The 18489-nt window shown below is 40.5% G+C and overlaps 1 protein-coding gene across 1 annotated transcript in view; it reads right to left on the minus strand.

Annotated features, from left to right (window-relative positions):
• Window positions 1-685: 685 nt before the first annotated feature.
• The window catches only part of SUSD5 (sushi domain containing 5), a 43816-nt gene continuing 26012 nt past the window's right edge, over window positions 686-18489 (minus strand). The window contains exons 4-5 of the mRNA XM_049816562.1: window positions 13876-14064; window positions 686-4177 (exon numbers count right to left, since the gene is read on the minus strand). Coding sequence (XP_049672519.1) covers window positions 2895-4177; window positions 13876-14064 — 1472 coding nt within the window. The 3' untranslated portion in view covers window positions 686-2894. The remainder of the gene's footprint in view (window positions 4178-13875; window positions 14065-18489) is intronic.

Genomic DNA, 18489 nt, shown 5'->3' on the forward strand with positions numbered 1-18489 from the left:
GAAAGGAGAGGAACAGGAGATCGTATCTCAGTCTTTAACACCAGAGAGCTGGTTCTGGCCAGCCTGTTGTAACACATGGCTTCCCTAGAAGAGGACAATACATGACTTTCATCACAGAGCAACAGATCAATCTCTTAATGACTGGATGTCACCATCACAAAATCGCTCCTGATATTTCCCCCTTCCCTTTTTTCTTTCTTAATTTCAACCCACATCTGGCACTTTCAGCTCTTAACTGCTGTAATAAGTAACTCATCCCTGACTGTACTTTGACCTTATCATCTTCAGATTTTGCATTTGCTGTACTATTATTTTTTTTTTGCCATGCCTATTGTCTTTGATTAGCTAAGTTTCGCACACAAAAGGAGGTCTAAGTCAAACGTATCATTCATGGGCTGTTTATCCCCATCTGTTTATTAGTTTTCCCAAACTCCCTGAATCATTCTGGTAAACTGAAAACCATGAGTACAAACAGATGCTGCTGCAAAGGGGGTAGATGGTCTTCTGAAGCAGAACTGGGCTGGCAGCCTAAGCTAAACAATTTGCAGCTAATCTTTTTAGTATCAAAAGTGTCTTCTACAAGGATTACCCAAGTGACAGTCCTATCTTTTCTCCATAAACATGTGGGCAAACTGGATGATTTGCACAAGAACACACACAAGCACTTCCTTTCCCTTTTTTTGTGATTTGATTTTTATTTAAATACCTCCAAAACTTTATGTTAATGTACATTTTCTTCTGGTTCATGAATAACAAGTCTTTCTAAGTATCAAATAAGATCCCTGTACAATTTGTTTGTAATAAGATTTTGAGTCTCATTTTCAGATGTTCAGAGCCAAGTAGTATTGACTTTTCATTTTGAAGGATGCTACAAGGAACTGTAACACGTACTTGTACCTTTCAGTTAAACAAAATTTTTAATGGATGTTCCTGTGTTTATTTTTCAGCATATCCATGAGATTACAGATGGTATGTTTTAGTTGAGTTAACAGTCTCCATAAAGTTGCTTAGTGCGAAATCCATCGTGGTTTTTTTTTTAAAAACATTACTGCATAAAAAAATAGTTTACAACAGAAATTCTAGGTTATTTCATAGTCTAGAATGCATTAAAAGCATAAAGTCATGCATATGTCAGAGAACACAATATTTACAAATCTGTACAGTTTCTGTCCTTCTTTATTTACTGCGGCTCTTTGCCAGGCAATTAGATTCAACTCTTACCACTCTGAGGTCAAATTCGCCAAGATAATGTATAGCCATCATCTAACAATGCTTTGTTTTCCTTACCAGCACCGAGACTGATGGCTGTGCCTATGATGGGCCCAATTCTGCACTCCATTTCATCAAGTCTACCTTCCATGGAGTTAGAGATGGTTACTACTGTCACTCAAGGCAGAACATAAAAACGGATGAACTCCACCCAGTCACCTTTTCTTACTCCAATATTTTGATGTGTTGAACTACTGGCATATTTTGGCTAAGGCTGTACAATAGAGTGGCAAATGAATTTATTTCTGACCTGCAGATTATTCACGGTTGCCAGTCTTTCTCCTGTTCATTCAGAAAGGCAAGGAAGAGTATTTCATACTAAACTCATCAGAACTATGTTAAGGGATTCTAGAAAACATCCTCCCCTCTCTCCCTGTTTATGTTCAGAACTGCTGGAAATGGAACATGCTGTTGGAAAAGCCTCTGTGTTTTTATACCAACACTCAGTCTAAGAGCCAAGTGTTTGCATTTTATCAACTGGATGCAATTTCTCTCTTTCCCAGGTATTCTTTATCTTTAAAACCACAATAAGCAGCTTTCAAAATGGATACCCATCTCTCATAGCCAGTGTCCACACCAGACACCCCTCCAGCTGACAAGAGACCAGAATGGTGAAAATCAGTCCTTCCACAGAGTTCATATGGCAGAAGTATTATAAATGGCTTCAGTTACCAGAGGTACTACCGGCTGTGAATTGAAATTCAGTATCTTGGTCAGCTGGTATCATGTTCAGAAAAGCAGCTGACTTTATATACAGTTCCCCTGGAAAGTGCTTCATCACTCTTTGGCTCTGTAATAAGAGGCTATTCATCATAACACCTGGAATCAAAGGTGCTCTGACTCCTCTCCTGCAGATAGTCAAGGAAGAATGGCACTTACAGTATTCTCTGAATTCCAGGGAGACATTATTTCTATAAAAAATTAGTATAAGAATGGCATTTCTTCACTAAGGCTAAAAGAACACCTTCCAGAAAAATAGCGTAATGATCCAACATTTATGGCTTGTTAAATTCACAACGTTGGAGAAAAGTACCTTAGTAATCATTGCAGTACTATCCGTTACAGTATGGTAGCAAATAATTTTTCTTTTTAAGACACGTCAGGTAATAATTTGTTACAGTGGCTTATCCTGACCAGCAGCCTGGGCAGGTTCTAAAAAAGGAACAAACACCAAATGTGTGGTTGCTCCAAAAACATCCTTCTCCCTTCCTTCCCTCCTTCTTTCCCTCTTCCACTGAGAATAGACCAAGAAGGCCTGACCAGCCCTGCCATTACATTATAACCAGGTAACACAGAAATTAATCAGTTAATTTATCATTAATAGGAGCAAAATGTAAAAGCGGAACAAATTGTAGATGTACTACCAAGCACGCTGTGTCCTGCTGATGTCTCCAAAAGACCCTTGTGATAAAAACATATATACTCTTTAGCTCTGAAAGGTCAAATATGCTAAACTGTGATTTTGAATGGATGAAATATTTCCTGTCTTCTATGTTCTTTTAGCATTCTTTTTTTTTCTTCTGCTTTCTGCACTGCTGGATTTTAGCATCCATGAGTCATGTCATCCTTCTAGCATCAATATGTTTTTCTTCTGATTCCTAGCATCTCTGCCAAAAGACCCCTGGTTAAACTTTCTGCATTTCGATGTGCTGGTGGTGGTAGTGGTGGTAGCAATGATGTCTGGGTTGACACCTTCCGTTCAGTTTATAGACAGAATTTTTCTGCTGCCGTTTTTTGAAAAACCACAGAGCCAGTACAGCTGCTGCCAGTAACAAGCAGAGAAGAATCACAATTACTGCGATGATAGCACCTTTACTGGACTTGGGACAATCCTCTCCCTCACATGGCTCAGAAGTGGGGACAGGCTTTTCTCCAAGGCCCTGGGTTAGATTTTCTTGCTCAGCTAATTCCTGGGACGACGTGTCAGTAATGATATCCCCAGCTGGTGCAGTGGTTGCTACTTGTGCTGGATAGGTGGTTGTTTCTTTTGGTTCTGCATACAGAGTGTGATCAGAGGGGCTGACTATCACAGAGGTTTCTGACATGGACATTTTTAAGCTGGTTATGTCAAACAGCATCGTTGTAGCGGGCTCCTGAGTCACAGTTTCCAGAGATGTAGTTGGGTGGTCCCATGCAGCATCATCATAACCTCTGCTCACACTTAAGTGCTCCAGACCACTCACTGACGTAAGTGGTACCGGTGTCTCTTTGGCCCCTTCATCATCTATCCTCGTTGTTGCTGCCACGATCTGTGTTACGCCTTCCTCTGGAGCTGGGCTACCGTTGCCAGATTTTCTTACTTCAACGTGATTCGGTTGGTCAGTCGTGAGGACGATGTCATCTTCTGTTCCCATCGAACCATCAACTTTATCCCCCTCATCATCATCCTCCTCTACCACTTCTTGTGTTACTGGATAGCCATCTAACCATGACTCGTCAGTAATAGCAACTGCATCTATCTCTGCCTTTGTATCATTAGTTGTAAGAATGGGTCCAATGGGGAAATCCTCACTGTCATAAAACATTTTGGCACCTGGTTCATCGTAGGCTGTCTTCACTCCAATGTGGTTATCACCTTCAGAAAACTGTGCTTTAGTGGAATCATCTGTCTCTTTATCTGATTCAGGCTCACTGAAAGCCTCCGAAGGAAACCAAAACAAGTTTTTTTGGCTTAGGAGTGACACAGGGGACTCCGTTGGTGCCCTGCTTCCTTTTTCAGAAATGTCTGTGTCCTGAGTAACACCTTTGGTACTTCCAGTTCTTCCTTCCTCTGAACTTTTACTGAAGGAAAGCTGTTCTTTCTCCTGCTTGATTTCCTCTTTGCCATTGACATGTTCGTTCTCAACAATAGGTATTGATCTGTCATCAGGGAAGTTATCTTCATAGTCAATGTGTGCCTCGGTTTCATCTAGAAACATTACAAAAATCCACAAAAGCCAACATTTAATTTCTCCAGAAAAGCACTGGGCACATCTGTTATAAGAAGCCAAGAAGAAAGGTGCAACGAGGAGTGACTTTTAGAGAGTATTTTTCATTCGGTGTTACTGTTTATTTAAAAGGGGATGGTCCACCATAAGCTGATAGTCAATATAAAGTTTTTTAAAAAAATCAGGATAGGTGTCAATGCTAACCGCTAATATCTTATCTTTCCAGATTTAAAAATGTATATAAATAACTTAATGTCTGCAGTTAGAGGACTTTCTTCAGTTGCTTATTGTTTTCTCAAACATTTGCTCTCCCTTACATGACTCTTTTTGCCAGACTTGAGGAAAATTTTTCATCACATTCAAGCAAGAAATGGATGTGGAGAGGAACATATAGCAAAAAGTAGTCAATTACTAATTGGATTTACACCCACCCCCCCCCCCCCAAACTAGAAGTTTTACAGCAACTTCAATCCTTTTGAGCCAGCTGATTTTAAAGGATTATATTCCAGTACCTTGTGTTCAATTTTTTGTCATTATATTACTTTTCTTCAATGACCTTGGTGTTGCTGTGATACGACACCTGGGGACGGGTGAGCTGAATGGTATTTCTCATTCCATGAGAGCTCTTCAGAGCTGCCCGAGGAAGACCCCACCACCAAAGCTGACACTGAGTTCTGCTCATCTTCATCTGAAGAAAGCAAGATGCACCCATGACTGTAAGGATAGAAAACTCTGTCTCCAACACTTAAAGCCTAACACCTAGGTATCAAGATAATACCATCTGCAATCAACTCCGCGGCTTCCAATTTTAGGAAACTAAATGTTACCAAAAAGAAAAAGAGAAAAAAAACCAAACCCAAACTGGCAAAAAAATAACTGGGTGCAACAGAAGGGCGGGTTCATCATAAAGTTTGAGTTTGGTTTAGAAGTACTCCCCATGCCTCAACAGACCTGCCACTCATAGCAAAATAGGCTTGACTCAAAGCATGAAAGTAAATGTTTGAATCTGAATGAAATAATGCACTGTAATTTATATTTCTTCCACTCTTCTAAAACCTCAGCTCAATGAAAAATTTTCCAAACTAGACAGGGTGGTTGATTTTCAGCTCACACAATTTTTACTCCATAGAAAGTTGATGTAATTGCTGAGATTTATGCTGGCATTAAAAGTCCTAGAAAATAGTGCCTTGGGATATGGAAAATAAACCAAACCGAATCGCAGTGAGATTTTTTCTTTTTAAGAGAGCATTTAGTCTTTCATGAAGACAGTGAAGCAATAGACCTGGCATGACGCGGGAAACAAGAAATTAATAGTGGAAGCTGAATTACAAATCAATGCATTTATAAAGCCTTATCTTTTTTTGCCTTTTTACACTCAACCAACTTTGAATCACATTTTCATCTGGGGCCCACCTCAATTTCCAAATGAGTCACATTCTCCTCGGAGACTGCTTCCCAGACTTCTGGCAGAGCCATATTTGGTCTACTCTTAAGAAAGATTAGAAATATTGTCAAACCAGTCTGACCAAAAACACTTAGTGGTGATATAGATCACACCAGCTTACTTTTTGCCAGAACAGCTTAAGCCAGGTGCCAGAACAGAATGAGTATTAGCAAAAGGTATTTTTCTTGGAATAGCGTCCAGATCTACCAGAAACCAAAGCAGTTATGCTGAGGAAACCGAAATGTGCGACGTAGCCTGTGGAGAGTTAATACCTCTGTGAAAGCTATCATGCTGGAGAACTGGATGTTCTCAGCAGGTCCTCTCATCTCACAGCAAGGGTGTAGGGTGAAACCTGTGCACGATACACCAGTGCCAACAACGGATCTCTCTCTCCCTCCTGGTCCTGGTGTCCTCATCTGCTTGTGTAATCCTCCAGATCCTCTCCGTCCTCTCCAGAGCAGGGAAAACTTCCGTTTGGTGTAAAGACGACTTAACAGACAGGGGAATCCAGTTCTCAGAGTGAAAAGCTTCCTGGCAGGACTGTCACTTTTCTAATTCATCCTAAAATCATGTCCAACAGTATTCCAGCCTTTTGTAAATGATTGGCGGGTACCTCTGAATATGGAAGCATTTTAGCAATGTATTTATGAAGCCCTGTGTGGCACTGGCCATCGCTATGTAGCGCTTATAATAGCCATCAAATGCTAGTCTCACTTTGTCCCTTGTCTTGCTTTCACTTAAGAATTTTTCTACCTGGCGCTCTCTTTGCATGGAAACAGTGCCTTGAGCCATTTTGTCCTCTTACCATCCAGACTCCTGCTAAAAGTTGATGTCTGCCATGCCTGCTTCACTGAAGTCCAGTGTCTCTCAGGACAGCCTATAGGTGTCTATTGGATTTATATGAACTGGGACATTGTAATGTGAGAACTCACTATTTACCAGCTGTGATAGTCATTGTTTTCTTTTTTGAGATGAATCATCACATCAGTCTGTCTTCATCTGTGTGTCTCCTGTACCTCTATTTTTGCCACTCATTTACTTTTCAGACTACAGTAATCCAGCTGAGGATGAAACATTGATTTTTACATTTGCACGCACACATATGCATGAAGAAAAATTACATTCCTGTGCTTGTATTGTTTCCTCCAGACCTATTATTTAGTTAGCAATATGAATGGGCAGCTAGTATTCATCTTATTGGCCAGTCCGGATCATTGGTGAATGTTTAACAAGTATAGTAATATTTTTTTAATAGAATTTGAAGGTCTTCCCCTTTAGTGCCTCTCCTGCCACGTACTTTCAGCCCTTTAGAAGAAAGTCCTATAGGCACATCAGGAAAGAGCATGTGCTCCTAGAAAAATAAGAGTCCTCAGTCTATCAGAACATATTAAGGGTTTGTTGAACCATCAATCAAGTCAAGTCTCCTTCAAACCTGCTGTCTTTGGGCCTGATCCTGCATGTATAGAAATGAATTGGTGCTTTCTTAATGCTGAGTTGAGGAAAGAAAAAGCCCATTATAGTCTAAAGAGAGCCTGAGATTGGAGCTCATTATGCACTGCTTGTCACCACATAAGGGAGTCTTGTTCCTTCTGACAATCAGATTGTGGCCTAAGTTGTAAAGCTGCTATAATGTATTTTCATATGCAATCTCCCATATTTGTACAGTTTATAGCAAAGACTACCAACATAACTAATGTTAGCTTATGGGATGCCAGAATGAAAGCAACTATTGAACTCTCTAACCATCAAAGGAAATACAGACCCCCTTACTCTGAAGCTTTGATTTATATGATCCTGAATCAACTTACACAGTAATAATATTCTATTCTTTCTTCTGGGCCTCAGACCTTCAAATGGGGCTTGGACTTAGTATTTAGTGAGTCTGTGTTACCATGACAATTTTTAAGTCAGCCGTGAGCCTGATTTTCCAGGAACAGATTGCACAACTTTTGCACTTCTTTTTGCTCACCTCCTCAGCACCTTCTTGAGCTTTCCAGCTCCCTGAATTTTATTCTCAGTACTGAAGAGCAACAACCAAAGTAGATTCAGCTCCACCTCTTATCCAAATAGTTGTAACCTTTATTTATACACTTTTTTAAAACAGCTAGCAACTGATTTAAAAGTGGTTGCATCTTCCTTCCTATCCAGGCAGGTCTGGTTTTAAGAAGAGCCAGCACTGAAATTAATTAGTCCAAGACCAAAATCTTTCTATATTTGGTCATTGTTACATCTTACCCCTACCCTCCTCTGGCAGACTTGAGGATCAGTGAGTTTTGATTCACTGTCTGAGGGATTACTGAAGCTGAAATGAACATTTTACAGCAACAGATGCTGAAATGGCATACTACCAAAGATGTGAAGCTCAATTAAAATGTAAAATCCTTTTAATTTAGCCTTGTCCTTTCTGGGCAGCATCCAGTCCTAAAAAGCTTTCCTCTCCTTCAACTTTTGATTCTAATGTGAAAACAGTGACCAAACATAGAGAAAGGCAAACCCAAAGAGTCTGGTTTTCTACACTCTAGGATCAGTTTAATTTTTCTTCTAGATAGCATATTGGCATCCGAGCTCTATTTTGAGTGTTGCTATTTTGGACAGCCATAAAGTGCACTGCATATTTTGTGGAGGTATTTTTGGACTACAGGAAATTGAAACTTGATTCTATGTAGACCATCATCATAAACATTTCTACTGTATAAAAACATCTTTATTCTAAGAATCTCAGAGTAGTTACAGCAAACATTAAGAAGGCGGCATTTGTCTTTAAGGCTGGGAAGGAAAAGAGGATGTAGGACGATTTGCCTAAGATCAGTCAGATTTGTGAACTACAGCATCTCGAAGAATTAACCATTTGACTTGGATCAGGCACACGAACATACTACTCGCAAATCAACTGGAGTACACTAGACAGAAATTGTGTTGCCTTTTGTCTTTTGCAACAGCTACAAGAAGGAAGATGATTTTTATTCTAGCAGAAAGCCTGCTAATATAAATAAATAACCCGTCATAATTTTTTAAACTAATTTGATTTGGCAGAATCAGTTCATGCCAAATCGATACTTTACATTAATCTAATACAACTGCTCAGTGACAGACCTGAAAAGAGAACCAAAGTTTGTCATAACAATTGTTTTGACAGGCCATGGACATATTTTTTTGCTGATTTTGTTTGTGTGTCACAACTCTCCCTTTGCACTCTCAGAAGGAAAAAAAAAGCATTCCCAAATAAGATCAAAAGCCAGAGAGATTTTCTTTTAATCGCCCCATTAAAAAAAAAAAAAAAAAAGAAAAAAAAAGAAAAGAAAAAGAATTAAATGGTGCTGGCTAGTCATGCTTACAGACCACATGAATGTGAATCAATACTATTCTTGAAAACTCAGAAAGCAACATTTGAAGTAATGAGAATAGTTGAAGCAGGCAAAAAGACAGAGCTGCAGATGAAGCTTTCAGAGGTGGTCAAAGTCAGCCAACTCCTCCTTCCACTGAAATGAGGAGTATGGTCCTCAGTGTGGAAAAGTTAGACCAGCTCTGAACACAGTAGACAAGTATCCAAGTGTTGACACTGGAGAGATTCCTTGGATGTGCAGAAGATATGACCTCCCCTGCCACAAGCTGGTTGGAAAAATCCAAAGCAGGCAAGGGAAAAGGATAAATAAATTACATTCTTCTTAGCCAGTTTTAGGGCAGAGATGTGACATGATTTCCCAGCCATCTAATCTGCCTTCTCTTTCAGAAAGCAAACTCTCAAAGATGCAGCCTAATGCAATGTAGCCCTGACCTCCCCCCACTCCTCCACTTCCCCCCAAAATGGTAGTATTAGTGCTTCTGATATTGAACCTATGGTTCATTTGGGGAAAAAAAACCCAAAACAAACCAACATCATTTGGCAATGGTCACTTTAGTCTCTGTGCCTGCAGGACAGCCACAGCATGTCATGTATCCATCTGCTTTCAGACCTTGCTACAATGCCAAAATTCAGGATATTTTTTGTGAAACAAATGTGTTCTCTCCACAGAAAGAGAAAAAATAATAAACTGCAAAAAACATGTATTTCCTTGTTCTCTGCTTAAAGCTGCTTTGTTGGGTTGAATATCCCTGTGTTTCCAGCTAGAACATAGCCTCTTTTCATGATTAGAAATTTCAGGAAGCACTAACTATACAGAGCCACTTTTTTTCTTAAAAAGCATCTTGGTTACAAATTACAGTAACCGGGTGTGCAAAATGCACATTAAAGCCATTCGTAATGTACTGTTTTCTTAATTTCCAACGTACTTTACTGTATCTTAATATAACCCTGAAATGATTTTGTTCAGTTATGCCCATAGCCAAGTTTTGCCACATATTTTGGATTATATGTATATTGATGCATAATATATTTTTTTCATTTCATTTAATTTCATTTATGAATTTGCCAACTCTATGGTTGTACACTGACATCCTGTGTGCCAGAATGGACGCTATCTCTTCTAAATGGATCAAAACAGAGAGAAAAGATGATCATAAAGCTACTTCAAAGAACTTTTAAGTGCTATATTTAGACACTGCTACGATGATAGTTCTTCGACCCTGCTTTTGCTCTGGGTGAGCAACTGGGAGTATAAAGCAGGCTCAATGCTTTTACACAAACAAGAGGAAAAACCCAGTTATTGCTGTTTAGTCTGACATTCTGCTTGGACAGCTGGGCATTATAATGTGGCAGTTACCAAGTAGTACAGCAATACGCAGCTGTAACATCCGCAAATCTTCTCTTGTGAAGCTGGATAAACATTATTACTCTTTCACGGATGAGGTGGAGTAAGCAGCAGAGAGTATTATAGTGACTTGCCCCAGTCTCAGAGATGGTCCAAGATGTAGGAACTGTCCTTATAGCTTTTAGTCCCCTGACTGGAGTTTTCTCCCCATGGTCGAGTTGTGTTGGTGTAAGAGCATCAGGACCACTCACATTTCCAGTTGCTCACCCGGCACAGATGCAGAACAAGGGAATCGTATCATCTTACCAATCTCTAAACATAGCACTTAAATGTTCACTGAAGTGACTTCATGACCATCTTTCCTCTGACAACAGGGATATAAATCCTCCATTAAGTCCCATCATTATCCTTCAGGATAGGGAAGTTACTCTCCTGCCTCAAAGCACTTAAAAAGCAGTGGGTGCACTGACTTCTGGAGTACGTAATAATTTTTCTCCTCTCTCCTATGACCCCCAAATATCTGTCAACTAAATCAGGTTTCTTTTAATTAAATTCCTTTTTTTTGTTCTTTTTCACTGAATTCCTACTTTTTTAAAAATAATGAACCCTAGTATCACACATTTCAGTCTTCCTGTAAAGCCTCCTTTCTTAAAGAATTGTGATCAGGGGGACTGAATATATAATTATTAATTGAACATGTGTTGTACTTTCTATCGCAGGTCCTTAAAGTGTTTGAAAAACACTAATCAAAGGAAGCCCCTCAGCATGACATCTACATTTAAATAATTTTAAAAATCATAATCCACCATATTACATCTGCTCCCAAGTTCCAGTATTGGTGTTTGTGATTTTACAGCCACACTTTCCTATTTCTTTTAAAAATATTTTTCTCTCCCCTGCAGCTGTGTGAAAGACTGAGGCAAAACAGGGGAAATAGCCTATTTATCCAGGGGAAACAGTGAAACACACACAACTTAAATGGCCTGATTCTTTCCCTTTCATACTTTGGCGTAATACAGTTTTATTTCTATGTGTGATAAAGTTAGCATTTTCACTAACCTCAGTGAAGGAAAAAGAAGTATCAGTTTGGTGCGGATTATAGGAGATTCAGGCCCACTGGGTTATTAGATGTAGATACTCTTTTTTCCTTCTCTTCCTCCATGCTCATCCTCCACTCCCTGTAGTATTTCACTTAATCATCTGAACTGCTGTTTATAAGAACAGTTCTGGAAGCTGAAATAGTTCAGAAAGATGCTGGATTTTTTTTATTTTTATTTTTTTTTCTCTATATACCATTTGCATGGTTTTGAGTGTCTGGTTCCCTGGTGCACAGACTTGACCCATTTCTACTAAGAACAAGTTTGACCTTTTCTCATGATTATCCACTGCCTGGTGGTACATATTTATGAGTAAAAATAACTCCTTGCAAGCCCCTGGGCATTAAGGCATATATAGGTTCTGAAATGGATATGCAGACTCCAGCCCATATAGACAGCTCAGCTACACGACAGCTGCCCATTCCTTTGCTTCAAATTTATCTGTTTTGCCAGATATATCATCTTAAAGGTGTGATATCTCTCTGAAAAAAAAAGTAAGATAGTCTAATGACTGTTCTTAAATATTGGAAAAATCGTGAGCTTTATGCATTGAGCAGGGTAACGTGAGAAAGAGAATGAGAAAGCAGAATTCAGATTGCATCCAAATCTGAACTCATGACAATATTTAGCTTATGTTCAAACAAGGCTAAAGTTAAAAGTTTGCTGCAGAATTTAACTAACATATAAAGGTGGATTTTCTTGAAGGTTTAGATCTAGGAAATGTCATTATTATAATCAAATTATTATAATTTCCCAGAGCTTCTACATTTTGGTTTGGCTTTTTTTTAATAGAAGCCTGATTCCTTGAGTCAAGTTATTCGGTAAGAAAATCCACTTTCATTCCTTTTAATGGAGAAATATTTGGGTAGCTACTGTTCTGTTTGTAGACAAAAATCCTGAAAGCATGGTACAAGAGAAAAATTGTATGCCTTTTTAATGGGGCAAATTAAAAAATAATACACTTTTTTTAAACTTTTCCATCTCACTGCTTAGCTCTAACCCGAACTGTATTTCTGTCACTCTGTCACAGACTTCTTCCGTGGCACAGGCAGCTCTCCTAACTTACATAGGTCTTTAATTTTCCTAACCTATCAAACGGAAGCAGGATGTTGCACATATGTAAAGCCAGAAGTTCAAAAGTGCTCAAGCAACTAGTAGGAAAGGGCTAGTAAAAGCTCAGATCAGCCAGACTAGCTTCTTACAAGCCAGTGGACAAAGCCTAAGGCTTAAAAGATAAACAGCTATTGTATTACCCTTTTTCCATCCCAAATAAAAATCCAAGAACCTCTAAAGGATGGTCAGCTCAATTCAACCTAGAAAATATAAAGAAGCGGAGGGAGTTGCACATGGGTCTGCTGTGCCCTTGAGAGGTATTGACCCGTGTCTCCGTGGGGCCACAGTACCACCGTGGCATCTCATCTTTTCTGTAAGGAGGATGCTATCTCAGGGGCCTCAGTGTGTAGCATCACATGTGTGTAGCAGACATAAGGCTGGTGACCGGGTGATGAAGCCATGGAGAGCCTCAGCATGTCTATGGTAAGATGTTATTTGCATGCAGGCCATGCTTAGTGCACGCCTACAGAAAGACACTGGCTTTTCTCTGTACTTGCTCTGGGTTCCCAAAAGTGAGAACAAACACCAAGTTTTCATTTCAGTAGCCTGCTCTGGAGCAACTCTGTGGCTTCGTGTGAAAATAAACATAGCAGAAGATATAAAAAACCTGCACTGTACACTCTATCTGGTAAACAATGTCTTTGGCTCACTAACGCTGCCTGGGCATGGCTTTTGAACTACTCTGAAAAAAATACCTCCAGTATTTCTTGTAACATCCGTAGTAAACCCTTTCTTTGAGTAAACAAAGTAAGTACATTGAAAAGTTACAAACCTCATCCAGTATCAGAATGAGCACATACAAGATTATGAACAGCTGACTTCCAGAACGGGACTGGTTCTGATATTAAATACGGAGGTGAAGGATCTTCTCAAAGGCTGTTTTCCAGGAACTAAAAATTATGTTCAATACTAAGAAAAAGGGTATTGGGGGAACAAGAAGGAAGACGGTGGGCTGGAAGGCAGGAGCTGAACGGCAACCGTGGGATAAGACTCAGTGAATCCCTGAAATGGGGTTACCAGATATGGAAAAAATAAATACGGCATAAAAAATTCCATTTTTTTATTTTGAATGGCTCCTGCTACCCAGAAAGAAACTTTATGCTCATGTAAGTATGAATAAGTTATCCTCCCCTGTGGTTTACCGGAGATGTGCACCAATGGGATTGTAAAAGCCCTGTTGGGCCAGCTGAGACGTTGATGCTCTAGTCACCAAGACCTTCACTGGGACTCCTGGCGCATGCCCAGGAGACACCCCTGTAAGCCTGAAACTGTCTCAGCTGGGCCGATGGGAGGCTGCAACATCCCAGAGGGATGCTCCGTGTGCTGGGTCAGCTTACCTTTGACACAGGCCTGAACCTGCCCGTACCACTCCCCGCAGCTGTCGCAAAGCAGCGTGAACGCCGTCTCCTTGTTGCCCATGACGTACCCTTGGGCGCAAACGTACAGCAGCTCATCCCCCATTTCAAAGCCGGTGTGGCCGTGCAGGATCGTGTGGGGGAAGGATGGTGGGTCTCCGCAGGGCTTGTCTGGAAAGAAAAAAAGAAATGAGACTGTAGAGACCTTGCAGTAGCCTTTAAAGCAGTGCTAAAAGAGTTACTCTGAGGACAAACGTCCACATGTCCACAGAACTCATAGATCTCATCTGATTCCTGCCCTAATCCTCCTTCATAACTATTTTCAGCTGTAACCGGGAAGGTATATATTGGGCTATAACTGTGATGTGATAACTGTGATTTATTGATGTGTAACAGTAATGCATCTAGAGGGGCTTTGTTTCCAACAAATCAGCCCAGGCCATCAAGCTACAGCTGTCTTCTCTGCCGCCTTCTACAAAGGCTAACAAAGGCTTGGGTAGGTTGGGACTGGAAAGCAAAAGCTTGGACACAGTCATTTTTCTGAACTGCATAAAACCTTGTGAAATTGTTTAAGACCAGCACTTTAATGTCTACTACACCGTAGCAAGCAGGCAGAGGCTGAGCGATGACCCAGTCCATGTTCACAGAAAGAAAAGGTCCAAGTGGACGCCAGTTGTTTTTCAGACTCTCTCTAATATTCTAGTCATTCTCAGAATCAAAAGTTTCTTCCCAGATACTCAAATTTCCCCTATTTTAGGTTAGAGACACCCTAAAATAAAGGGTGACTCGTGCTCTTCAACTTAACAACACCCAGGGGGTAACATAGCTCTGGTCTCTGTGAGAGTCTGAAGAGCTAATTTTATCAGGATATAAAGTCTAACAAGATGTATGATAATGTTTCCGCTGACAGCACTAAAAGCCAGGAAGCAAAAATTACTATAAACAATAACAAGACTGATTTGAGTTTTTTGTTGCATGAAAGAAGTGCAGAGAGGAGGCAGACAGACAATCCCCAATATCAGTGTAAACTGAATTTTAGCTCTCTTTTTCAGGTTTGAACAATCTTGCCTATTGTGAACAAGGTGGGTCAAAATCTTCTAGAGAACTTCTAGGCATTGCAGTTTCTCTTCTCTCAAAAGTCTTCCTCTCTCAGAAGTGCTCTTCAAGAGAGGTTTGCCATGTTCCCTTTTCCTCCAGATTTTTTTACAGTCCCTTTTGGAATAGACATCTCTTTGTTACAGAAAAACAAAACAAACAAACAACCTATAATGAAAAACCATGATTTTACCAAGAAACCCAATAGACAGAGTGTGCAGTGTTGGTATAAATCAACACTTCTACATTCTTTCTCAAATCTTGGATTTTTTTCAGTGGTTCTAGAGGCCTTATTGACTGTAGAAGACAAAACAAGTGTTCCATCTGCCAAAGTAACTGAAGATTCAAAACCTTCTTTTGTCCTGATACAGAACAACCAAAAATGAAAAGGCTAATAGGTAATAGCTCAGGAGTTCTGGTAATTATATGGGATAAGGGAAACTTAGGGCCAGGTCTGTGCTCTAGTATTGATCTCTCCTGTTGAAACAGTTTTTCTTGGTGCAAAAACCTAATTACTTAGTTGGCTAAACAAAGATTATGTTCCTCGGGAAGACTTTTGTTTGAAAGCTGAAAAAGTGACCTCCAGGACTATGCTCTGAAACATGCGGAAGGAGAAACATCTTCAGAGAGCACCCTTGCTACTTTGCTAGCATCTACTTTTAGGACAGCATCAGCACAAGATCTTACAAACAACATTTCCATTGACACCAGTTCATGTCCAGGGTTTTCAATGGGCAATAGTTTTGACAGAAAAGCTTTTTTCATTCTACTTTCTGCAAAAGCTCAGGCTTTCCTGCTTTTGCCCCAGGGACATTCTGCAAGATCCTTGTGAGTTCTGGCTGCAGCTTTTCCCATCATCTACCCACTTCTGACCCAGGTGTAGGTAAATACATGTTTATTTAGAAATATGATGTATTTATGTTGCCAGTTGTTTACCTTGTAGTGAAATTAAAATCCTATGATAAACATCCATGCTCTGTGAAAGTTCTTTTGGATCAAGTTTTTAGAAATTGTCTGATAGACCTGGCTAACCACTTCTCAACTGGGTATGCTGAAAAACATCTGCCACTAATTTAAAGGACACTCTACCAAAGTCAGAGCTTTGAAGTCTATTCTCCGTACTGTACACATACATATATACTGCCTAACACCTTCAGAAGTTAGTGGAGTTATGCACACACACAGTGACAGAAAAAACAAGCTCTTGAGGCTACACAAAGCTCAGTTTATGTACGGTCTTATGGAGGCTTGGCATCTGAGGAAGTGAGGAGCAGTTAGCAGCTAATGCCTTTCCTGTGAACTGGTTGGATGAATAGAGATTGATGTGGATGAAAGGAATAAAAAAATATTTTATTGCCTCATAGGAAAGCTACAGAGCCCTGCATTTCATGTACTTTATTTATGTAGCTACTTCCATCGGTACAAATGGGAGCTGTGTATCTGCTCTGAGGGAAGTATTGATCCCAAGGCTATATGGGACAATTATATGTCAGGGGGTATTCTTATCTACAAAGACTTGCTTCTTAATCCTGTGGCCAGAGGAAGCAGAAAAGTAACGCTTACATTAGTTAAATATGGCAAACACATTCAAAAAGCACATTCTAACCTTCCAGGAAAGAAGAAAGCTGGAGGGAGCTTTACTGTAAAATTTGGCAACAGATGTGGTAACAGAGAGATCCTGAAATGAGATCCTGAAAGAGAGATGTGGCTGAAGTGTGAACAGGAAGAAAAGCAGAGGTTTTAAAGACGTTCACGGATGAACACTGTATGGGGAACTTTTGACTCTCTCATATGAGACTTTGTAAGGTCACGTCTTTGCTGCAGAGCATATTGAGTGACAGCACGGACAAACATAAGTGAAAGCTGATACCCTGCAAAGACATACTCTAGCTCCTACATCCATTTTGCTGCCATCCTCTCCTGTGTAAGATGTACAGGAATTTTCTGGGTTGCAGCATCTTACAGATCCTCATCCTGCTGCAGTCTCAGTTGCTATGACAATTCCTGCTCAGCCTTTTGCCAAACCTGTTCTTTCTGGTACATGTACAGAAGTGACACTGGCACAGCAGCTCATCACACTGAGCCACTTCTGGGGACAGGCTTCAGGTTTTTGTCTGCAGCCTTTGTACCAGGAGCTGGAAAAGCATGGGCTTGTTTGGAACGACAGCCTGTGCTCAGGGCTGGCATTCAGGCCATTTTCTTGCTGGAAGACAGGAGGCAGATCTGGGGCACGAAGCGTGACAGAGGGTGTGTTGGCAGCAGCTTGTCATGTAGAGGAACGGTAGTGCTCTTTGTTAAGGCGACCACAGGGGTTGCCTGGAGGGGTGACGCCGGTAGATGAGGATGGGGCTCCTCCAGTGCTGAACTCTCCGTCTGCAGCACTGCTTTTCCCCTCATCTATCCTCCCATAAACCAGCATATTTTCTTCATGCTTGCTAAAAAATGAGCCCAATGCATGCTTCCCAGTAGAAGAGCCTGACGTGCATGATACTCAGGCCCCATCCAGCAGATCCCATGCTCTGCCTGCTTGTGTGCGAGGTCACATCTCAAACCTGGAAACTTGGAATCCAGTTCTGGACAACATGATCCTCCCTGAGTTTGCCACATATTGACAGTGAGGCCAAACACCTAACAGGGCTCCATACCTTGATGGCTGACCTCCAGTAAGCAAGGATGGACTGGGTTACACGGAGACACAGCACAGAACAGATATAAGGCAATGCTGAAGTACACAGAAGATCTTCATGTCAGCAGTAATTCGGTAGACACTGTCTTCTGAAGTGAAAATCACCACCACAGTCAATAAAGAACTCAATACACATGGGTAGAAATCAGGATGGAGTCAACATCTGACAACTGAATGGGAATATGTCGCACAGCAAAGATAGGTGTTGAGCATAGATACGTTAGGGCTAGAGATGACTCTGGTTAAAGACCTTGTAGAGACTCAGTAACTATTTTTTTACAAGGGACTGAAGACACCTCTTCTTAATTGAGTTAGCACATTCAGTCATGATTGGCTTTTAGGAATTAGGGCCCCTCTGAAGAGTAACTTTAACTCCAAACCATGTGTGGAAAGAAGTTTGTGACAGGTGATTTCCCGCAAAAAGTCAACACAAGTTAACTTTAAGAACACAGCACCCCTCCTCCCCAACCCAGATTCCTCCAGAAGCATCTTCTTGATTTAAACTACAAGTGTGTCCCGTCAGTTTGTATAGATTTTTTTGAGATGTTTTAATAAAATACTGTCTACAGAAAAACCAGCCTAAGATCAATGCAAAAAATCACCATCAACATGAAAAAGTTGCAGACTTCAGCTTCTATGCCACCTGGCAGAACTGGGAATCTACTGAAATTTTATTATCTACAATTGCTAACTTAACTGTGTACCATGCTCTGAAAACTGACATGAAACATCCCCTTTGACATAAAACAGCCCCTATTACAACCATCCAATTCAGCAGAGTTTTTCCAGAGAGACCGCTGGAATTTATAGGATGT

The sequence above is a fragment of the Accipiter gentilis genome, chromosome 14, assembly GCF_929443795.1.
Source record: "Accipiter gentilis chromosome 14, bAccGen1.1, whole genome shotgun sequence".
Classification (NCBI taxonomy): Eukaryota; Metazoa; Chordata; class Aves; order Accipitriformes; family Accipitridae; genus Astur; species Astur gentilis.